Source organism: Rhinatrema bivittatum, unplaced genomic scaffold, assembly GCF_901001135.1.
Source record: "Rhinatrema bivittatum unplaced genomic scaffold, aRhiBiv1.1, whole genome shotgun sequence".
In the NCBI taxonomy this organism is placed as follows: Eukaryota; Metazoa; Chordata; class Amphibia; order Gymnophiona; family Rhinatrematidae; genus Rhinatrema; species Rhinatrema bivittatum.
The window spans coordinates 273,531-297,985 of NW_021820694.1; the positions used below are offsets into that span (position 1 = coordinate 273,531).

Consider the following 24,455-nt stretch of genomic DNA (forward strand, 5'->3'; position numbering starts at 1 on the left):
CCCTGATGGATGATGGTCAGAAACCACTGGCCTGAGGTTATACTGGGCCACCGGTCTGTGAAAACCACAGCCTGCCCCAACTGGGGGATCCAACATCTTGAGTAAAGGTAACTGGCTTATACTCCCTCTGATCCAGTCAAAACCCTGTCCCGAAAGTTGACTGAGATATAGGCTGGGGCTTGGGAGCTCTCTGCTGCCTGGGGCGGCCGCGAGAGCTCACACACTGCTGATAAGAGTGAGGGCGATGGAGGATACTACCTTCTCTGGCAATAGAAAGATGTCCTCTACCCCTGTCTTGCCAACCTCCTGGATGAGGATGATGGATCTGGAGTGCCAGCAGAGGGCTGCTGGAGGGTCTCATGGTGGTCCCGCAACTGGGCTACCATGTCCCTCACTCCATCTCCAAAGAGATTCTCCCCAGTACCTGGCACGTTTCTGGCATCTTCCTCCGTCAACAACTGAAACGGAATGGCTTCTGCTATTAACCGCACAAAATCTGGGAAGGATAAATCATCCAGTGGGGACCTCCTTCGCTCTTCTGGAGGAGACAATACAAGTTTTTAAAGAAAAAGTTACGAGCTCACTCAAACTGTGATGCAAAAGCTCCATGGAAAAAAACCATACTGAAGAGGGACCCTGCGAGGATGCGTGGTATATTGTATGTTGAGCATGCTCAGTATGCTAAATCAAAGTTCTGGAGACTTTGACAGAAGTTTTCCGTGCCAGGCTCCATTTGATGACGTCACCCATGTGTTAAGACTACCATCCTGGTTGTCCTTGGAAAACTATTTGTTATTTAGAGTCTTATGTACATTTCCCCAGATATTTCAATTAAATTGTATAACTCCATGAATAAGGGTACTAAAATTAAATGCATTTCTTTGAATGTGAGGCGTATCTCCTTTCTAATTAAGCGGAAGCCTATACTTCAGTTTGCCAAAACGCATAAAGCATATAATTTTAATGCTGCAGGAAATGCACCTCATAGCAGCTGAGCTCATGAAGCTGAGAAGAGCTGCTTTTTAAAACTAAAAGCAGAAGAGTTTTCACCTTAATTCATAAAAACTTGCCTATAACAGTTACTCGCAGTCTGGTGGATCCTGAGGGGAGGTACGTTCTGCTAGATTGCTCCTTACTTCAGGAGGCTTCACATTGGGAAATGTTTATGGACCCAACCATGATCAAAGGGTTTTCTATAACAAGCTCATGACCACTTTGATGAACTGAAGGACACATTACTTGTACATCAGAGGAGACTGGAATATATGTCCAGAACCCTGAGTCTATAAAACAACCTCCACCAGGCCTGAAGCAGATATGTCTAGGGAAATGCAGGATATGCTGACAACTTTTAATCTTACTGAGACTATACATACTACTCATCTAGGCCTGCTATGTATCGTAGGTTGGATTACTTCCTGTGCACTCCTCACAGACTCATAGTAGCAGGATTCTGGAGTGTTCTATTTCAGACCACCATCCGTTTCAGGTAAAGACTTTACCCGAGTTAGGTAACAATGCTCTACCTGGAAACTTGCTTTTGGGGGACCGACATTTCCCTGACTTAATGAAGGCAGTGGTGGAGGAGTTTAATATCCATAATCCCGTAGCAGAAAATCAACAGCTATTGTGGTGGGAAATCTTTAAGGCATTCCTTCGGGGTAAAATAATTTCATATGCTAGCTATTTGCAGAAAGAATGAAGGCAAAAACAGATGAGCTCTTGCATCAGATTAGAGAATTGGAGATAAAACATAAGACAGTTCTCAAGTGTACATAAAAGGAGTTGGAAGAACAGAGGAGAGAGCTTAAGTCACTTGAAATGAAAAATTTGGGAAGGCTATGAAATATATTAAAGCAGCGAAATTTATGAGTTCCGAGATAGGCCGAGCTCTTACTTGGCAAAAGCTATTAGGAAAATGGTTATCAGGGCAATGATTACAAAGGTGAAAAAACATACGGGAAAAACATTGTTGGATTTGAAGGAGATAAGAGGAGCAGTTTCTCCACTATTATACAGACCTGTATATTAAGGCCCCTCTGGATAGTCTGGATGACATACAGAGATTTTTAACCTCATCACATTTGTCAAAGCTCATTGAGGAGCAATAGTTTCAGTTGGAGGTGCCAATTACATGCTTAGAGATTCAGGAGGCGGTGACATAACCACCCAAGGGAAAGTGTCCAGGGCCCAATGGGTATCACATTGACTGAGTATGTGAGGGCATGAGTTTGTCTGATACTGAACGGGTCTTAATGGTGCCTTTTCCCATCCAGCATGGTACTAGACAAGGCTGTCCACTGTCACCATTACTATTTGATTTGGTGATAGAACCCCTTGCAGTGGCCGTAAGGGCGAGTCAGTGTTGCGTCCGTCGGTCTCAGACGGCTTCGACCTCTGTGCCTCACCTTTCTTCCTTCTCTCTCCTCAAGCCTTGGGAAGATGGCTGCTGCCGCCACGTCTTCATGCCGCTTTTTCCGGTGTCCCCAGATCGGCAACGGCGACGGTGTTCGTGTATTCTCCACAGCGGGCTCTACCATTTGGAACAACTTACCGGCTGACCTCAGACTGGAATCCTGCCTTCTAACCTTTCGAAAAAAACTTAAGACTTGGCTTTTCCTCCAAGCCTTCCCTTAATCTCTAAATATCAACATACCGCTCAACCAGAATTCGCTCAACTGACTAGACGCCTAGTCTCAGTATATATATGTTTTTCCTCTAGTTATGCTGTCCTTCTACTTCCCGGCTACACTAGCCCTCCAAGTTCGATCCCCTTGTTTTATGTAACTTTGCCTTCTGTTTCTTGTTATATGGTTATTTAGTTAGTCCCTAAGTTCCATGTAAACCGATTTGATATGAATCTTTCATGAAGGTCAGTATAGAAAAGTGCTAAATAAATAAAATAAATAAATGATTTTCCTGAGGGCCTCCTAGGGTGCGCGCACACACAAGACACCCATGTCTTTATCCATGTCATGACGGGAACCTCGGGGGTGTCCCCGCCGAGTGACGTCTTCACATCCTGGTATTTAGCCTGCCATTCGTTTGCTAACAAACTGAGTTAGCAAGGATTGGATAGGATTGGATTGCCTCCGGTCTAAGCTGCTCTGCCGCTTCCCAGCTGCCACAGGAAGCTCTCTCTGCCCTTCGGGATATTTCTCCACTAAACCTGGGTACCCGCTCCTCGGGGGCCCTTCTGCTCTATTTCAGGTACCTATCTTGGGATACCGGTTACTCGCTCCTCGAGGGCCTGCTCTCCATAATCTGGTGCCTGCCACTGAACTACTTCTGCCTGCCAGGACCTTCAACAATACAGCTTTCTGCTTCAGTGAGTACTAACCCTTGTCTGTCTCGTCTTCAGCTTCAGCACTCAGTGTCCACATCCGGGACCCCTGGACTACTTCACTGGGTTACCTTCACTGCTGCCTGCTCCCTGGGCAGTACCATCGAGCTGTACAATAAATACAACTTCTCTGTGACTGCGTGTATAGAGACTAGCCTAGTACTGCGGTTCCTCCCGGGGCTCCTCCCCGTGGGAGTGGCCATCTCCGCAGTACCCAAGAATCCACTCCAACACCTCAAACCCTAACAGATTGCTAACTCCATGGATTCAGCTCAGCTCACCGCTTTGCAGGCCATTCCGGGCCTGGCCCAGCGAATCTCCGAACTACAGAATTCGTTAGACAACTTGACTGTTGCCTTTAATCAGCTACATGTACAGATGAATACACTGGCTGCTGCAGGTAAAGAAGTTACACCGCCAGAAGTGACAGTCAAGTCTACAGTGCCTCTCTCTGCTCCGACACGCTTCGCGGATGAAGTTTGGAAGTATAGAGGATTTATTAATCAATGTTGCATGCACTTTTCTCTACAACCTAACCATTTCCCTACAGCGTATGCCAAGACCAACTATATCCTTTTGTCTCTGGACAGAAGAGCGCTGGCTTGGGCCTCACGCTGTGGGAGTACAATGACCCTATCCTGAATGATCTTGCCGGGTTTCTTGAACTATTTAAGTCAGTATTTGATGACCCTGCCCGGTACTCGATAGCTGGATCAGCTTTGGTTTATCTAAAACAAGGTAACAAACCTTTACCAGACTTCGCCATTGAATTCAAGACGTTGGCTTCTGAAGTACATTGGGACCCTAGGTGCCTGAAAACCCTATTTTTTGAAGGCCTGAACTCCCAATTGAAAGATGAACTGGTGACTCGTGAGATGCCTGAGACCTTAGCGGAACTTATGCAGTTGGCAGCAAAGATTGATCACCAAATTCGCGACAAAGCTCAAGAGGTCAAGAGTCACAGAAGACCACACCAGGGAGAGACTTGTGTCAAGTCTGTACACAGGCCTACACTCCCAGTGTCTGCTGCTGGCGAAGAAAAACCAATGCAATTGGGCTGCAGTCATTTGACTTCTAAAGAGAGACGAGTCCGAAAGAGGTTGGGACGATGCATGTATTGTGGACAAGCTGGTCATGCTGTACAAACATGCCCTATATGTATGGGAAACTGGCAGACCTAAGTCCTGTAGGAGGACTCTTCTTAGGTCTAATTGCACCCTCTCTTCCACTCTCTCTTCCAGTATCTTTAATCTGCGTGCCTTTGGAATATCAGACCCTTGCCTTAGTAGACTCTGGGGCAGGGGGAAAATTAATTTTGAAACGTCTAGATGAACATTTCCAGATCCCTACCACTACTATGATGCCTTCATTACTATTGTCCTCTATTCATGAAGAACCCTTACCGGGTGAAGTAACTCTGCTTACAGAACCAGTGAGCTTGCGTACCGGTGCTCTTCATATGGAGATTATTTCCTTCTTTGTGCTAGAGAAGGCCATGCACCCTTTGGTACTTGGGCTACCGTGGCTGCAGAAACACATGCCACAATTCAGCTGGACCACGTTGGAGCTTTCACGTTGGGGTCCAGATTGTCATGGTAAATGCTTAATGGAAGTCTCTCCAATACCATGCATGCCAACTACCCTGTTGTTGCCTGGGTTGCCGCCTCAATATGCATCTTACCAAGATGTATTCTCAAAAGAAGCTGCTGATGTGTTACCTCCATACAGATCATACGACTACGCAATTAATTTGAAGCCAAATACGGAACCACCCAAAGGAAGGGTCTATCCCCTCTCCATAGTAGAGAATAAGACTATGTTGGAGTACATCCAGGAGAATCTCCAGAAAGGCTTCATTTTTATTTTATTTATTTATTTAACAGTTTTATATACCGCAGTTCAGGTAACAATGTTACTAATCACTTCGGTTCACATTTCAACAATTACAATGACAATATAAAGAGTAATTTATAATGTCTTACATAGAACAGGGAGAGTGAAACTTGGATAATAACTTGCAATGAACAGGGAGAGAACAAATTATATACAAATAGCTTATAAGAACAAAAGCTTATAAGAGCAGAATGTGAAGTCAATGGAGCTGTCTTGGAAAGACCTAAAGTAAGACCTTCTAAGTCTCCTGCCAGCGCAGGATTTTTCTTCATTGGGGAAAAAGGACGGAACGTTACGTCTGTGCATTGACTACAGAGATCTAAATGAGATCACCATAAAGGACCGCTACCCTTTATCACTCATCTCGGAGCTATTTGATAGGTTACAGGGAGCCAAGATATTCTCCAAGCTTGACCTCAAAGGAGCATATAATTTAGTTCGCATCCGTTCTGGCGATGAATGGAAGACGGCTTTGAATACCCGTGAGGGAAACTTTGAATACCTGGTGATACCCTTCGGCTTGTGCAACACCCCGGCTGTCTTCCAAAACATGATGAACGATATTCTGCGTGATTTACTCTACCAATGTGTCGTTGTCTACTTAGACGACATCTTGATATTTTCTCAGGACCTGTAATCCCATCAGGAAGATGTCAAAAGAGTTCTGCAGAGACTTCGCGAGAACCACTTGTACACCAAATTGTCTAAATGTGAATTTCATAAAGAATCCGTGCCCTTCTTAGGTTACATTGTCTCAAACAATGGCTTCCAAATGAACCCTCAGAAGCTTGAGAGTATTCAAAAATGGCCACAACCTACAGGCCTAAAAGCTCTAAGACGATTTTGGGGATTTACCAATTACTACTGTACCTCTATTAAAAATTACTCTTCATTGACTGTTCCCTTAATAGCAATGACTAAGGGAGCCATCGCTGCTACTTGGTCTATGGAGGCTGTGTCTGCATTCCAGAAGTTAAAAGACGCCTTTCAAAGCAAACCATGTCTCCGCCATCCGGACCCTACTTGACCCTTCATTGTGGAAGTCGATGCCTCTGATGTAGGTGTAGGAGCCGTGCTAAGCCAGACCGGCGATTCTAAAATGTTGCACCCCTGCTCATTCTTTTCCTGACGCTTCTCGCCAGCGGAGAAAAACTATGGCATTGGGGATAAAAAACTGCAGGCAATAAAAATGGCATTTGAAGAATGGCGCCCCTGGCTTGAGGGTGCACAACATCAGATTACTGTTTACACTGATCACAAAATCTGAAGTACCTCCGACACGCTCAACGCCTCAACCATACAGGAGCGAGGTGGTCCCTGTTCTTCAACACATTTGACTTTTTGCTGAAATATCTCCCTGGTGACAAGAATGTCAGAGCAGACGCATTATCTCATTCCTTCCTCTCAGAGGACGTACCTGATGAACCCCAGCATATTATTGACCGAAGAGAGTGATTCTCACAGCTACACATCTGGTACCCCTGGGCAAGCCCATTGTACCCTGCAATCTAAGAAAGAAATTGCTAAGATGGGCTCATGATTCGAAACTGGCCGGACACCCTGGTTAACGGAGAACACTGGCCAAGCTACAAAAGTATTACTGATGGCCCACTATGAAAGAGACCGAATGTTTCCCTGGGCTGAATTTGCCATCAATTTGCCTGCAGCGTAATCTACTGATCTACTCCATTTGAAGTGGTCTACGGACGACAACCTTTACCAACTTTACCACTTCCACTTTCTGTGTCATCCCCGGCAGCTCAATCTACCGCCAAAGATATACAGCAGCTCTGGAGAAAGACTAAAGAGATGCTCCAAAAAGCAGGACAAAGAGCAAAGGTGGGGGTGGAAGGGAAATAGAACCAAGAGCTAAGAGAAACAGATAAGTATGAGAGAAAAAATGGGTGAAGCTTGCTGGGCAGACTGGATGGGCCGTTTGGTCTTCTTCTGCCGTCATTTCTATGTTTCTATGTTTCAAAGAAAGACTATGATGCTCACCGAAGCAAGGTTCCTGAATTCCAGCCTGGAGATAAAGTTTGGCTTTCTACCAAACATCTGAGACTTAAGCTTCCATCTGCTCGATTTGCTCCACGCTTGGTCGGACCCTTTCCTATTCGCCGATGGTTGGGCTCACTCACCTATAGTCTGAAACTTCCTCCAGCTATGAGGATTCACAATGCATTCCATGTTTCGCTGCTGAAACCGCTTGTCCTTAGCAAGTTTTCCACCAACGCACCCGAACCTACTCCTGTTGATGCAGAAGAAGACATTGAATATAAGGTGGATGCCATCCTTGATGTAAGAAGCAGAGTTTGGGAATACCTCCTGTCATGGGAGGGATACGGACCAGAAAAAAACTCTTGGGAACCTTTGGCTAATATCATGGACAAAGAGATGCTTTGTCAATTTCATTGATTGCATCCTCAAAAACCAAGACCAGGTAGGGGGTCTGGAGGGGGGCCTATTAAGGGGGGTACTGTTGTGTCCGGTCTCAGACGGCTTCAACCTTTGTGCCTCACCTTTCTTCCTTCTCTCTCCTCAAGCCTTGGGAAGATGGCTGCTGCCATGTCTTCATGCCACTCTCTCCGGTGTCCCCGGATCGGCAACGGCGATGGTGTTCACCATGGTTTTCCTGAGGGCCTCCTAGGGTGCGCGCGCGCACCCCACCCATGTCTTTATCCACATCATGGCGGGAACCTCGGGGGTGTCCCCTCCGAGTGACGTCATCACATCCTGGTATTTAGCCTGCCATTCATTTGCTAACAAACTGACAGGCCGATACAGTAAAGTGGGGCCGCGGTTACTCCGCTCCTAACCCGCTTTCTACTCACTTTCCGGCCGTGTAAGTCCAACCCGCGATACACTATCCCCTTTAACCCATCCTTACCGCCTCTTTAAATCCCCGGGTAACCCCTTCCACATGCGGCTTGTATATTAAATGTAAACGATCGAATTAGCTATTCCCTCCCATACAGTAACGCGCGCCCCGACTATCGCTATTTTACCCTGTTGTTTTGCCGCGCGTTTAACCTGCTAACTTACCGCCTACCCTTACCCCTGCGTTAGAGGCAGGGGTAAGGGTAGGCGGCAAACTTTCACCCAAAAGGAAACCTCTAAAAACCTAAAATCCCCTCCTCCCGAAGTGACTTTTTGTTGTTTTCTTACTTTTTGTTGCTTTCAGCTCCTTCCCTTCTCTGCCGTCCTCCGGAGGGGCAGCCGGCAGCGAAAGCGGCTTGCAGCGTTCCCTCGCGACCATGTGCAGCGTCTTTTGGGAGGAACCGGAGTCCTAGCACCTCCAGTGCCCTGGAGGAAAAATCCTCCGCCCCTCCCCCCCGGAGAACCCAGCTGGGGTTGAGAGGCGCGAGTACTGAGTGAATCCCCTTCCCCAGGGCAGTGCCCCTGACTGCAAGGTAGCGAAGCGTACTTTCATTGGCCTGAGCGCCTGTCAATTTGGGCGCTCCAGCCAATGAAAGCACATAGACGGGCACGTGTGACGCACGCCGTTACGTCATGCACGCCCGTCTATGTGCTTTCATTGGCTGGAGCGCCCAAATTGACGGGCACTCAGCCAATGAAAGCACGCCCGTCTATGTGCTTTCTTTGGCTGGAGCGCCCAAATTGACGGGCACTCAGCCAATGAAAGCACGCCCGTCTATGTGCTTTCATTGGCTGTGGCGCCCAAATTGACGGGCGCTCAGGCCAATGAAAGCACGCCCATCTGTGCTTTCATTGGCTGGAGCGCTCGTCAATTTGGGCGCCACAGCCAATGAAAGCACATAGACGGGCGTGCATGACGTAACGGCGTGCGTCACACGTGCCCGTCTATGTGCTTTCATTGGCTGTGGCGCCCAAATTGACGGGCGCTCAGGCCAATGAAAGTACGCTTCGCTTCCCTCACAACCTTGCAGCCCCTGTCGGAGGCACTGCCCTGGGGAAGGGGATTTACTCAGTACTCGCGCCTCTCAACCTCAGCTGGGTTCTCCGAGGGGGGGGGAGGATTTTTCCTACAGGAGAACTGGGACCTGCGCGGGGGGGACGGCTGCGAGCCGTTTTCGCTGCCGGCTGCCCCCTCCGGAGGGCGACAGAGAAGGTAAGGGGCTGAAAAGCAACAAAAGGTAAGTTGGCACATGTCGAGCCGCTTCGGGAGGAGGGGATTTTCGGTTTTTAGGTTTTCATGGGTTAAAGTTGGGATCCACTTCCTGGTGCCTGTCATTTCAAATGACATTTGAAATGACAGGTACCAGCGCACCCAGGATACTGTATAGGCGCTGTATTAAGCGCCTATACAGTAAAATGGGTTGCGCGGGCCTAACGCTTCGCCTAACGCTTTGCAGACGCGGCTTGCATTTGCATGCCATTTCAATAGAGTATCGAGCGGTATGTGATCAGAACAGTGCGTGGGGCAAACGAGGGTGCGCCCAGCACTGCCGCACTCTTTCTAACGCGGCCTTACTGTATCGACCCGTGAGTTAGCAAGGATTGATTAGAATTGGATTGCCTCCGGTCTAAGCTGCTCTGCCGCTTCCTAGCTGCCACAGGAAGCTCTCTCTACCCTCGGGGGCCCTTCTGCTCTATTTCAAGTACCTATCTTGGGATACCGGGTACTCACTCCTTGAGGGCCTGCTCTCCCTAATCTGATGCCTGCCACCGAACTACTTCTGCCTGCCAGGACCTTCAACAATACAGCTTTCTGCTTCAGTGAGTACTAACCCTTTCAGTCTGTCTCGTCTTCAGCTTCAGCGCTCAGTGTCCACATCTGGGACCCCTGGACTACTTCACTGGGTTACCTTCACTGCTGCCCGCTCCCCGGGCAGTACCATTGAGCTGTACAATGAATACACCTTCTCTGCGTCTGCGTGTATAGAGTCTAGCCTAGTACTGCGGTTCCTCACGGGGCTCCTCCCCATGAGAGTGGCCATCACCGCAGTACCCAAGAATCCACTCCAACACCTCAAACCCTAATAGTCAGGATATAAAGGGCAATAAGGTTGGGGGAAGAGAACACAAGGTCTCAATATATGCTAACAGCCTTTTGCTGTTTCTCACAGAACCAAATGCCTCAGACAGTGCAATTTTGGAGCTTGTCTCCAGATTCAGGATATTGGCAGGGTATAAACTGAACTAAGATAAAACAGAAATTCTTAAGTTAGGGTGCAGGACCAGATTGCCGACTGCTTTTTTAGCATGCGGGTAGTGACCAAAGGATTTAAATATCAAAATCTTGGTATCTTTATGCTACAGATTTTAAGGATCTCTATGCCAAGATTATTCGCCCTTGTTAGTGACTGTTAATTTAAAGTCTGGGCTGATATCTCGGTTTCGTGGGTTGGCCACATTAATTTGGTTAAAATACCATCACCCAAAATTATTATACTTTTTCCAACATATTCCATATACCCTACCGGCGCAAGTGAATAGATTTGTATGGATTCACAAACCGTCGAGAATAAAATTAAATACCCTCTGGCTACCCTCGGCACAAGGGGGAATGGCGCTGCCTGATTCAGAGCATTTATTGGGCAGTGAGACTGACGGGCCTGAAGCAGTGGCTCACAAATAAAGATCCAGGATGGTTGGCCATGGAGAGGGAACAGGTGAGCGAGGTTAGTTTGTGCTCCCATTCCTGCCAACTTCCTCTCCCCTTACCAGGCGAGTCTGTAGAGGTAGCCCTTTTGTTGCTCATACCATAAAAATATGGTGACAGGTAACACCTGGAGTGGAGGCAATGAACAGCTTCTGCCCATAAACCCATAAAGGTTGTCTAGAAAACCTTATATTTTGAGTTGCACCTTCTCTCCTGTTTTTGAGGGCTGGAGAGATAAGGGTTTGGTTTTTGTGGAGCAGTTGTGGGATGAGGAGAGGTTTCTAACACACCAGGAGCTGGTGGAAGAGTTTGAACTAGAGGATGAGTCATTAGTTCCTTACCTGCAAATCAGATGAGCTATAGGTAACAAATTGGGTCTATAAAGCCCCATTGTGTCAGCTCAACAGAATTTGGAAAGTTATATTTGTGCAATAAATGCTAGGTCCAAAGGAATAACTAATATATATTGGGGTATTCTGTTTCACAAATTCAGATTGAAACGCCTGCTAAAATTATAGACAATTAGAATGAAGATTTAGGTATAGAGTGGGACGCTAAACAATGGAAAGGAATTTGGACAGCAGCCCATGGGGCTTCTGTATGCTGCAGAAGGGTCAAGCTGACTTCTCCATCAAACACAGCACACCCTTGTGTGTATATATATATATATATATATATATATATATATATATACTAGGATGTTCCCTGCCTATGACATGAGCTGCTGGCGAGGTGATGAAGAACAGGGCACATATGTTTACATGTGATGGTACTGTCCTGGGATATCCTGGGTTGGGGGGGGGGGGGAATTGCACAGGAAATATCCAGCATCTTAAATAGTCCAGTCAATGTACATCCAGCTTTAGGTTTGTTGGGAGTCATTCATCCCGGTGGCACACAAAGCACTGGCAGGTCAACTAATTTTAGCAGCCAGATTCACCATGGCAAGCTTGTGGAAGTCACAACCATCTATAGATTACTGGTGTGCGCAAATTAGGAACACTGCTGACACTGAAGCACTACATTATGACTTAATAGACAGGGGTTTTAAGTGTCAGATTTGGGGAGGTTCCTTGATGATAGCAATGGTACGGGTTGAGCCAGGCCTGCTTCATGGCTTGTTAGTCATTATTAATAGGTTTTACTATATATTTGGTCATTGCATATCAACGTGCACTGTACTTAGTCGTTTTGCTGGAATTAATTAACACCTTCCAATAGAAATTTGTACATTTCAATGTTACATTTTTCTTGTTAGATGTCGGAGTCAGTCTTTATTGAATCTTTGTCTAAGAATCGTTGTCCTCTCACACAGTCGGTCTTTCTTGGTCTGCTAGGACTATTTAACCAGCTGTCAGGACAGAATGAAATCCACATAACCTGTTCCAGTGAACTTCTGCAGGACCTTGAATAAAGAATATTTTTTTCTGTGCTTCAGCTTACGCAACTATATTAAGAAATCACTAATGATACTAAGGTTATTCTCTCTTCTCTCCAGAAGCTCGAACGCCAGAAATGTGCTACCAGACATTTGGCAGCAGATATGGCTGTACTTGTGCTTCTGAAGTGTATCTGTTTGGAAGAGGAATATATAAAATCTCAAATATTAATATAACTTTGCAGAGCAAGGTGACTTCTTTAAACCTGAATTCGTTTCTCCTCCCATTTCCAGAAATACCTGTACAAATGCTTCCATTTTATGACCCACCCCCCACACGGAAACAAGACCCAACCAGTCTCTTAATTCTATTAACACTAGGGATGTGCATTCGTTTCATTCGTTTAATTCGTTTCATACGTTTCCCATTACATGTCAATTGGATGTTCTTTCGTTTCATGTGTTTCATATTACATGCTTGTATAGGAAACATATGAAACGGATAAAACGAATGCACATCCCTAATTAACACACCCTTCCATCCTTTTAGTTTCATTCTTCTGGTAAAAAAAAAACCTAAAACAAGTAATTTGGCAGTCAGATCATTAAAACTCAATCTTTAAATTTAAAACTAATACAATTGTGTAACTTCAGGAAGAGGGGAAAGTACCAGTGTCCTCACTTACACCAACTCTTTAACATTTTGCTTCCTCTACAGCAGGGGTGCCCAAACCAATCTTGCATGAGATTTAGTTGCATGCACGCAAATATTTCTCATGCATATTCATTAGGGATATCCTGTAAACCCAACTGGCTGGGGGGGGGGGAAGCTATAGGACTGATTTGAGTGGCCCTAAAATACAATCTCTTCATTATGATGGTGCTCGGCTCTGCACTCCGCTGGCAGATGGGTCAGGGAAGAGGGGTAAGAATACAGAGTGTGCATACCTGCTACCTGGCATAGGCTGCATCTGTCCATGGGGCGTGGACGCTGGCGTTGGAGGCTTCAGGTCACCTGGCATTTCGGCCATGGAATTACTGCCAGTGGACTGTGGAGTCTGCGGACCTTGCAAGGAGCCAGAATTAGCTTGGGGTGAAGGGAAAGAAAAAATACCAGAAAAGATTTAAGTTTACCAACAACCTGAAGGCTGTGGGAGAACAAAGGAAAAACATTAGGGAATGGAAGATACAAATGAGTGTCACAGAATTTCACTTCACAGTAAAAAAAAAATAAAAATGCTAAAACCTCACAAGTGAAGTGCAATTTATTTATTTAGTTTTAAAATGACATATTTACTGCACACTCTCACAGTCATGGTGGTTTGCAAGCTTGAAACATCCATAATGAGAAATAATGAACAAGTCAGCAACAAGCTACACATATGGCACAGAATCACACAGAAGGAAAGACTTTAAAAAATCAAACAAAAATCAGCTATAAAATATAAATTATTTTATAGCTGCACTTTCAAATTCAGTTTTCTATGAGCTATAGACTCCTTGGTGTCAAGCTTTTTGCAAGAAAAAGTGCAATAAGTCCCTTGTTAGCTGCTTTCGAGCCCTGGCACATGACTGGCTGCTGAGGGTTGGGGCCCGGTTCACTATCCCAGGATCCTTTGGTACTTCTTTCACATTGCAGGAAGCCTTCCCTCCGAGTCCTGCCCAGCATTCAGCCCTCCAATCTCCTCCTCCTCATGTTCAAACGACCCGTGTGGTCTCAAAAGCTCAGCTTTTCTGCTGCTCCTTTTGAAATAAGAGTCTCTATGTCAGGCATGTTTATCATTTGCTTTAAAAGGAAATAAATCTTAAGCTGGGGCATCCTTCACCGTCCTAAAGGTCCAGGAGGAAGAGCAGAGACAGACGTTCTCTTTTTGTTCTGATTCTTTGTGTCTCCTCCTTTCCTGTAGCAATTACATTCTCTCTAAACTCCACCTACTCTGTCACTCCCACTACCATGAGTGTAAGTAAATAAGACCTGGGCGAGCTTCCTCCAACCTGGATGGAAAGCTCAGATTTACTCTGTGACTAATGCATTCTTCAGAATGAGCTTTGGATTTGGTCTGGATGTATGCAAATATTTCCAGTTTCAAAGTATTCAACATTCCAAACCGGGCCAAAAAGATCAAAACTGGGAATTTATGGACTTCATCGCTGATGATTCAGCTGGCACCATCTCTTTTTTGGATGGGGGTTCCGATTTAATCCAAACAAATGTACCCATCCTCTGTCATGTATATGTAATGTATCCAGCTTCTTGGAGTCTTGTTAGCTAAGAAGAAAGGTAAGATCTGAGCCATGAGCTGGAAATGGTCCTCTTTTGGCTGAGATGAGAACCTGTAAAATGGTGGTGGTGGTGCTGGTGGTAGGGGGGGAGTAGCAGGAGATAATGTCCTGTTATCTTATCCCCCCAAAAAAAACCATTTGGACCATGGCCAAACTGGGAGGAAGTGCCTGATAAACAACAACAAAAAAAGTCTACAGAAAGGAGGACTCAGGAAGAAAGATTTCCAAAGTGCCAGGAATAAGCTGCATTGGGCCCATTGGAGAGCTTGAGATATGTAATGGGTATGTTTGCTTTACAGAAGGACTCCAACTGACTAATTCTTGCTACTGTTTACAGGTCCAAGCTAAAGGCTAGGGTACACCCTGGGAATCGAAGGAAGGTGATATTTCATTCCCAGCATCTCTGACTCCTCTGATGAGAAGATACAACCCATCCCCTCCCAACGAACTATCCAAACTAAAAGGTCCCTGAACAAAGGCAAAAATCCACCTTTGGTAAATCTCGGCAGGCATTATGAAAAAGCCCCAATCTGTTAGCCTCTTCTCACACTGGGGTAGCCTCTTCTACCTTGTGTTTTTAATCTATGTACAGGGAGCGATCTCCTTCTTCACGTTCCGGAAAGTGCTCTATTTACAATGGCTGAATTATATTTGTATTTCCCTGCCAGGCTGCTTCTTCAAGTGAAAAAAAAGAAAGCACCTCTTCAAACTCCATTAATATGACGCCTGACGTGCTTCTCTAGGATATCCCCTATCTTTCGCCAGAAGCTACAAATGTAAACAATGGAAAGGCTACTGGAGGTTAAGTACATTCCCATACTTCAGACGGAGCAGCCAGACTCCATGCTGAGAAGATAATTTGCACAGCAGGCACTCGGTGCCCTAATTCTGACTGGGGCAAGGGGCGGGACGCACAACCTGCCGTGAATGGAGGTCAAAGAGAGGGCACCTTTGTTTATAACCCTCAACACCGCTCCCATTCCTCTTCCTTCCGCTGGGGATTCCCCTTGGCTGGATGACAGCTCCTGTGACCTCACCTGCCAGCTAACTACAGAGTCGCACCCAGCCAGCTGCCAGCAGAGATGGATGGCTTTTATTTGAGATGAGTGGCCGTTTCCTCTCTTCCTCTACCACTCCTGAAACTAAGAGGCAGGGACCTGCTTTGATATCAGAAATAAACCACAGACGATGTCTACCTGAAGCAGACTCTTGAGGGGTAGACATGCTCAGGTTCCACTCTATGGGTCAGCGAAGACCTAGATTTCGCACAAATGGATGTACATTCTTTCCATCAATGACTGCCGTGGCCTTCTCAACAATAATCTTGTTTTATAATCATTACATGTAGCTCAGAGAGCCTATAGCACAAATAAAGGAAACAGTCAACAGTTTGTGCTTTTCAGCGAAGAAGCAGGCCCGGTCTAATGATTACAGGAAAAGTCATGGACAGGGGAGTTGGACAATTTTTATCTGTGGAGCAAACCGCCCTCCCCCCTCCTCCCAAACCAAGCAAAGTAAAAATGCTTTTTCCATGTTCTCAGGCTTCACGCTGTCCCCTAAAGCTAAACAGACAAATGGGGCCCAACTGTGAGTAGGCAGGCTTGAGGAGGTATTAATTAAGATGTTTAAGTAGGAAGATAACTGCCAGCTGTGATCCCTCATAGAAATTATTCAGTGGGGGACATTGTGCACGAGCTTTCAAGACACTTGGGGGTCCTATTCTTAGTTTTGAAAGCTCGCGCACATTTTCATCTTTTTATAATTCTTATGGGGATCCAAAAAAAAGTGTCACAGCCTGCAAAAAATACAGTTACTAGAATTCTGCATTATAGGGAGAAGGACAGAAAAATATAAGACAAGTGTGGGAAAAAAGGGAATGAAATATGAATAGTAAAACATTATCAGGTCATCTAACATCGGTCTACCAACTTCCTCCTGCTCTTCCAGAGCAAAACTCTCAGATGGATGCAAAACGGGCGCTGTGTAACGCGCCCCCAGGCACCTCTCCTGGGGGCGCGATGCAATATTTAAATTAGGGCTCACATTGTCAAGGAGGTGCTAGGGGCGTGCAATCGCCCCTAGCGACTCATTGAGGGGCTGATGCAATACAGTGCGCTCAGCCAAACGCAGTGTATAACCCGCAGTCGGACGTGGAATAAATAGGCACTAATCCACCCCCTAATGTGCCTATTTAACGCGCATCCAACATGGAGGGAATGAGTTAGTGCTCATCACATGCAAATTCTTGTGAATGAGCCTATTACTCATTCACTCCCAATGCAAAAAGATAAATGTGCGTCTCAGACACACATCTATCGCTCAGATATTAATACCTGCCTGGAGCAGCCGTTAATAGCTGAGCACATTGAAAAGAATGTTTTATCTGTTTTTCTGCACTTCTTTTTTAAAGTAAAAAAATAAAATAAAATAACTCAGCAGACTGCCACGTTAAGAAGACCGACGCCCATAAACTCGGCGGCTGTTTTAATTACTGGCAGACAGGCAGGTTATGAAAACCGAGGCCGAGTTTACTGGCATCAGTCTTCATAACTGGCAGACGCAACCCCCTAATTTCCATATTGCATGGCACCCCCCTTTCGTGTATTAAAAAAGCGATAACTGAAAAGTCAGCGCCCGCTTTCAGCGCACATAATTGCATCGACCCCTGACAGCGCAAGCCGGATCCGCTGAGGCGGCTGTCCGCCGGTACATTGAATTTATCAGCGTCCCGTTTTCCTAACCAGCGCACATGCAGAGGTTAGGAAAATGGTTGCTGATTCAGCATCCATTCTCCCAACCTGACTACTGGCACCAGAAGGAGCGTATAAAATCAATATTAAAGTGTCGGGCACTTATTAATTTATTCACTCCTTCACTTATTGCCCATTGGTCCCTTTACTGTCACATGTCAGTGAAAGGACCAATCACCTTTCAGAAGGCTGTCCTGAAAGGGAATTGGTCCTTTCACAAATGTAAGTGAATAGGACCAATGGGCAATAAGTGAAGGAGTGAATAAATTAATATTTAATATTGATTTTATACGCTCCTTCTGGTGCCGGTAGTCAGGTTGGGAGAATGGACGCTGAATTAACCAAACCCCTGCCAGGGCTTTTTTAAAACTTTTTTTTTTATTATTTATTTTAAAGAGTTGTTCCTCCCACTTAATATCCCAAGGATTTATGTGACTCAAATATCCCAAGGATATTAAGTAAGAGGCAGTACAGAAAAGCAGTTTTTTCTGCTTTTCTGTACTAGTTTTAGTAGCGCTCAGCAATTAACGCCTGCTCCGGGCAGGCGTTAATTTCTGATCGCTAAAATGTGAGTCCTAGACGCACATTTCTTTTTTGCATGGGGAGTGAATAGCTAATAGCCTCATTCACATGCATTTGCATATGATGAGCGCTATTAGTTTCTCTCTGCGTTGGACGTGTGTTGTTAGATGCGCTAATCCCCTTATTGCATAAGGCTTCCTAAAGAATCATTTCCACATAATTTGATGAAAAGTCAGTTTCTGTATATTAAAATGCCCCATCACACTTGGTGACGGGGCATCTGGTAAATATTTCATGCAAACATTTCGTACTGCTAGCTATAATGGTTATAACAGTCGTGATCTGATTACCTGAGAGCACCAGTAATCGACTGCAGGCAATTTATGTGACTCAATAAATTGGGATCTCATTGGGTAAAGATTAGAATAAAAAACTACAGCAGGAAAACTTACTCAGAACCCCCCCCCCAGGAAGTGAAACCAGGGCAACCCGGGCTGAGATGAACTCTTGCTGCACCAAAATGTTTGTAAAGTAGAAAGGGACGTTGACTATAAAGGAACAGTGCCGATGGTAAGAACGATGTCTGATGACTGCAAAGAAACCTTGGAAAATAATCTTAAGATCTCCTTGGTCCTGACTGTGCCTGCACAATCCAGTTGAAAACAAGGTTTTTATTTGTATCTGACTTTCCAAGTCAACAACCTGAAAGCCTTTCTTTTCCCCATTGTCCATCCTGGCTGTGCAGGTTTTTTGGCAGGTCCCACCACGTCGCCAACCTGCAACCTTTTCAAATAGCGCTAAATTCTTCCCTTTTCTCCACTGCCGCCAGAATAGAAGATGGAGGTCACCACTAGCCCCGACCCAGTACTTTTTAAAAATATTTCAAGAAAATATCTCTAATTCTGGGGAGGTCACTTGTATCATGGAATCTGACAAGTCTGATGTCCTGGCGAGGCGGCTTGAAGACTGGCAGTAAAGAAAATGATTTTATAGATCAACATCTGATGACATCAAACGACTGATGGACTCAGAAAACTAGAAAATCTAACAGTCTCCAGCACATTATATGAGTGCCGAGCAAGGAAAGGTTATCCAACCATCAAGGAACAACAGGCGACATGAAAAAAAGAGCTCATGGGACATACTTGCTGTATTTCAATAGTGACGCAATGTATCTTGCCATATACAGTATATGCTAACAAACTGCAATGTACGGATACTGAGAAATTCCCCCAGGTTACACCTCTCAGAAACATTAGAGAGGTTTTCTGCGCATAAATGGGCTTTTGAAACTTGCTATTTTTATCCACGTAATGCCTTTGAAAATTCACTCCATAGGGCTAAATTGTCAAAAGCTTTGCATGTGTAAGTGGGCTTTAGAAAATTGCTATATCAAATGCTATTTTTACATGCGTAAATCCTATTGAAAATTATTTCCAGTCCCCTGGGTGTTGCGGACCCGACCGCTTCCCTTCTGTTAGGGCCCAAGCCCGCCTACCTCCGCTCCAGGGATCACCGCATTCCGCCCGCTCCGGACCCCGGGGGCTCCTCTCACTCCACGTGGCGGCCGCCATTACATGCCTGCTTCCCTTCAGCCTCGCGCGCGAGGACGTCCGTCTTGAGCGCCCAGCTCCCGGAAGCCTGGCCCCGCCCGCGCCGCTGACGTCACGCCCAAGTCCCGATATAACCGGTGCTCAAACTCTCTCTCATCGCCTTGCAACGAGGTTCACAACTCCGTGTTGTTCTTAGTTGCGTTCCTGGTGATCTCCACGTTACCTGCTTCTGACTCCGGTTTGCCTTCGACTCCGCTTCAGGCTGCCGCCTGCCCCGACTCCGGTTTGCCTTTGACTCCACTTCTGCCTGCTGCCTGCCTCTGACTCCGGTTTGCCTTTGACTCCACTTCTGCCTGCTGCTTGCCTCCGACTCCGGTCTGTTCCTGACTCCGCTTCAGCCTACAGCCAGCCCCCGACTCCGGTCTGCTCCTGACTCCGCTTCAGCCTACAGCCAGCCCCCGACTCCGGTCTGTTCCCGACTCCGCTTCAGCCTACAGCCAGCCCCCGACTCCGGTCTGCTCCTGACTCCGCTTCAGCCTACAGCCAGCCCCCGACTCCGGTCTGTTCCCGACTCCGCTTCAGCCTACAGCCAGCCTCCGACTCCGGTCTGTTCCCGACTCCGCTTCAGCCTACAGCCAGCCCCCGACTCCGGTCTGTTCCCGACTCCGCTTCAGCCTACAGCCAGCCTCCGACTCCGGTCTGTTCCCGACTCCGCTTCAGCCTACAGCCAGCCCCCGACTCCGGTCTGTTCCCGACTCCGCTTCAGCCTACAGTCAGCCCCCGACTCCGGTCTGTTCCCGACTCCGCTTCAGCCTACAGCCAGCCCCCGACTCCGGTCTGTTCCCGACTCCGCTTCAGCCTACAGCCAGCCCCCGACTCCGGTCTGTTCCCGACTCCGCTTCAGCCTACAGCCAGCCCCCGACTCCGGTCTGTTCCCGACTCCGCTTCAGCCTACAGCCAGCCTCCGACTCCGGTCTGTTCCCGACTCTGTTTCAGCCTACAGCCAGCCCCCGACTCCGGTCTGTTCCTGACTCTGCTTCAGCCTACAGCCAGCCTCCGACTCCGGTCTGTTCCTGACTCTGCTTCAGCCTACAGCCAGCCCCAGACTCCGGTTTGCTACAGACTCCGCAGCCGCCCGCTGCCCTGCCTTCAGCCGGCCCTCGGCCCTGTGCAGCCGGTTCCCTGCCTTCCGGGTACCTTGGACTTCCTATCCTTTCTGCTTGATCTGGTCCCGGCCTACGCCTAATCTCAGCTTCTGGACTTTCTGTCTCAGTACCTAGTCCCGAGGACCCGGGACCCTACGGGCTCCTCCCGGGGGGTCCCTGGTTCCTGGGTGAACTCATCCCGCTTGTGGCTCCGCCTCCCGGCCTACCCTGCCTCCCTAGGTAGGCCGGCCCAAGGGTCCACTATCTCTCCAGCAGTGTCCAACTGCAACACTGGGCTCTTCTCATTAACTGTTTCATACTAATTTAGTAGGAAACGGCACGGAAGTCATTTTGTTCTCAAAGAAGCATTTCATGTTAGTATCCCTCTCCAAAAGTATTGTTCTTTCAGAGACCTTTGTAAGTTATTACTGTGTATAGCTATAAAAAATGACAATCTCAGCTAAAAATGGATATTTGAGAAAAACAATGCAAGGTAACTAAATAATACTACTGGGGCAATGGCTGTTGGCAATCAAAGCCAAGCCCCACTTCCAGCACTGCATATTAGTTTCCTCGTTTCTCTAGAGCTAACCGGACAGTGCGGGGTAAAATACTGTGCAACGCCGAAGGTTTGACTGAGCTTCTTCTTAAAAATCTATTTTAACAGTAAACTATTATTGGGTAGTACCTGGCTGCCCAGTAATAACTTGTAAAAAGGCTATCAAGTCACATCATTGGTCAAATAAGGCACTTTAAAATGAATTACTGATTCAGTTTAGCAATTACCTTGTTTTTATTGTATGTATCCTGTTCCTATCAAACTTATTACGTAGGCTCCTCTGTCCTGCTTTTTCATGGCCAGGAGAATGTTTGAGCAGCTATAGATCAAAGCGTTCCTCCACACGCTCTCTCACTTCCTAAAATATCATCCTCTCATTCCACACGTTTAATACTATCGCCTCTCTCCCTTCAGCACATTGCTGTTTTTCAAAATATAAATGTATAACTTTAAAGAGGAAACAAGGGAAAAACAAACTTTGTACAGGTAATACAAATACTGGCAGCGTCCTAGGAAAAAATAAAAGAGAAGGAACTCTAACATCCTATCTTCCATAAGCATTCACAGGAAAACAAACAATGCCAAATATCATCTCTAGTCAACAATTATGGTGGGAGAGCCATCACACATTGAATTATAAGCAAAGAAAAACAAGAACAAATACATAAAACTTCAATAAACAAATGCTAGCATTGTTACTTAATTAAAGCAGTCTAAAGGCATAGGGGTAGATTTTAAAAGAACACTCATGATGGACATTATGAATACTGGGTAATGCCGTTTGGGCTGTGTAATGCTCCGGCTGTATTCCAAGCCATGATCAATGACATCTTTCGCAATCTTCTCTATTCTCATGTTATTGTCTACCTAGATGATATTCTTATTTTTTCCAAAGACCCGCAACAACATCAGCTACATGTGCGACAGGTACTACAGCGCCTTAGGGAGAATAAGCTGTTTGCCAAATTGGAAAAATGTGTCTTCCATAAGGAGCAGTTACCGTTTTAGGGATATATTATTTCCAACAAGGGATTATCCATGGACCCAAGCAAACTTAAGGCAATTTTGAATTGGCCACAACCCATAGGCTTAAAAGCCTTACAAAGATTTCTGGGTTTTTCGAACTACTACAGACAATTCCAAATTTTTCTTCCCTAGTAGCCCCCCTTACTGCCCTAACTAAGAAGGGAGCATCTATTCAGAATTGGCCAGAGGAGGCCGTCAATGCCTTCTGTCAGTTAAAAAAGGAATTCACCAAGGACATATGCCTCAAACGTCCCGACTCCTCTAAACCTTTTATCCTGGAAGTAGATGCCTCTGCCATGGGGGTGGGGGCAGTTTTACTACAGACGACTGAGGAGGGGGGCCTGGTAACTTGTGCGTTTTTCTCCAAAACTTTTTCTCCAGCAGAAAGGAACTATACTATAGGAGATCGGGAGCTATTGGCGATTAAGTTGGCTTTTGAAGAATGGCGTCATCTCCTAGAAGGCACTCGATATACTGTGACAGTTTATACGGATCACAAAAATCTTCAATACCTGGCCAAGGCCCAACGGTTAAATCCTCGTCAAGCCCACTGGGCACTCTTCTTTAGCAGATTCAATTTCGTTCGAGGCAGGCACCAAGACAAGAGTAATCCATATCCGGTCCGGGTCGAGGCAGGTAGCAAGGCAAAAGTAATCCAAGTCCGGTCCGGGTCGAGGCAGGTAGCAAGGCAAGAGAATAAACGGAGAGGCAAACCAAGTCAGGCAGCGAGACAACAGAATCCGAGCAGAGCACCAGCACAAGATAGCCTGAGCTGAGGCGAAATTATGCTGAAGTCGAGGCTTTTAAATACTGAAGTTCTTCCCTCGCAATTTGCCGGACTTCCAGGAATGACGCGCTTAAAGGGGGCGGAGCCTCAGCCTGAAGCATGTAGTGTGATGCCGCTGCCTGCCGGTGACTCCATGCGCTGGAAACGCCGAGATCCCGGGACCCTGCTGATCGTGATTGGTAACATGGAACCTACTCTGAGGAGAAAACGATGTTAAATGGAGTGTCACAAGGATCGGTATTGGGACCAGTTCTGTTCAATATCTTTGTAAATGACATTGCAGAAGGGATAGAATCTACAACAGAGTGGACACGCCGGAAGGCGTACAGAGCATGAAAAATGATTTAAGAAAACTGGAAGAGTGGTCGAAGACTTGGTAGCTAGGATTCAATGACCAGAAGTACAGTTATGCATCTGTGGTGCAGCAATCCAGAAGAGCTGTATGTGATGGGAGGTGAAAGACTGATGTGCATGGACCAAGAGAGGGATCTTGGGGTGATAGTGTCTAGAGATCTAAAGATGGCAAAGCAGTTTGATAAGGCAATAGCTAAAGCCAGAAGAATGCTGGGCTGCATAGAGAGAGGAATAACCAGTAAGAAAAAGGAGGTGATAATCTACTTGTACAGGTCCTTGGTGAGGCCACACCTGGAGTATTGTGTTCAGTTCTGGAGACCATTTCTCAAAAAGGATAGACATAGGATGGAGGTGGTCCAGAAAAGGGCGACCAAAATGGTGGGGGATTCTCCATCAAAGGACTAATGAGGAGAGGTTGAAGGACCTAAATATGTATAACCTGGAGGAGAGGAGGTGCAGGGGAGATATGAATCAGACCATCAGATACTTGAAAGATTTGAATGATGATCAATAACAAACCTTCTCCGTATGAGAGAAATTAGTAGAACTAGGGGTCATGAAATGAAACTCCAGGGAGGACGACTCAGAACCAACACTAGAAAATATTTCTGCCTGGAATGCCCTTCTGGAGGAGGGAGTGAAGACAAAAACAGTCAAAGAATTCAAAGGGGCATGGGGTAAACACTGGGATCCCTAAAGGCTAGAGGATGGAATGAAGAAAAGAGTGCATGGGGTAACTTTCTGGTGCACCAGTTACTACCCTTAATGAGCCTTGATACTTTTGATGCAACTGGAACATTGCTCTCTGCTTTAATGGCAGGGGAAAAGGGAAGTTGGATTTAGAGAACAATCAATGAGGGCCTGGGGAACTGATAAGCATGGGGGTAACCTGCATGGAGTAGTAGTTACTACCCTTAACAGAAGGAAAGGGATTACTACCCTTAACCAATACGCCTTGCTGCTTTTGACACAACTATAACATCACTCTCCGCTTTGACAGTGGTGTAGGGTAGAGGGGTGGAGGAATTGGATTCAGACAACAATCAACACGGGCCCTGACTTTTACGGTCTGGGGTACTGATATGTAGAAATAAGGGAAAAAGCCCAGGACTGCTTCTAAGGCCAAGTCCATAAGCAAAACACATCAGCACTGCCAGATTTTTCGAGAAGGCTCCTCACCCAGTAAAAATGTTGCTAGCAGTACATTTTTTATGGGTTAGCATAAGGCTTGGGAATAACTGCATGGAGAGGCATTTGTTACCGTTAAGAGAAATATGG

At 46.3% G+C, this 24,455-nt stretch overlaps 1 protein-coding gene across 1 annotated transcript in view; it reads right to left on the reverse strand.

Moving 5' to 3' along the window:
* LOC115081957 (AT-rich interactive domain-containing protein 1B-like) overlaps positions 1 to 24,455 on the reverse strand; it is a 131,181-nt gene that overhangs the window by 81,343 nt on the left and 25,383 nt on the right. Inside the window, exon 4 of the mRNA XM_029586197.1 lies at positions 13,147 to 13,285. Within this exon, the coding sequence (XP_029442057.1) occupies positions 13,147 to 13,285 (139 nt within the window). The remainder of the gene's footprint in view (positions 1 to 13,146; positions 13,286 to 24,455) is intronic.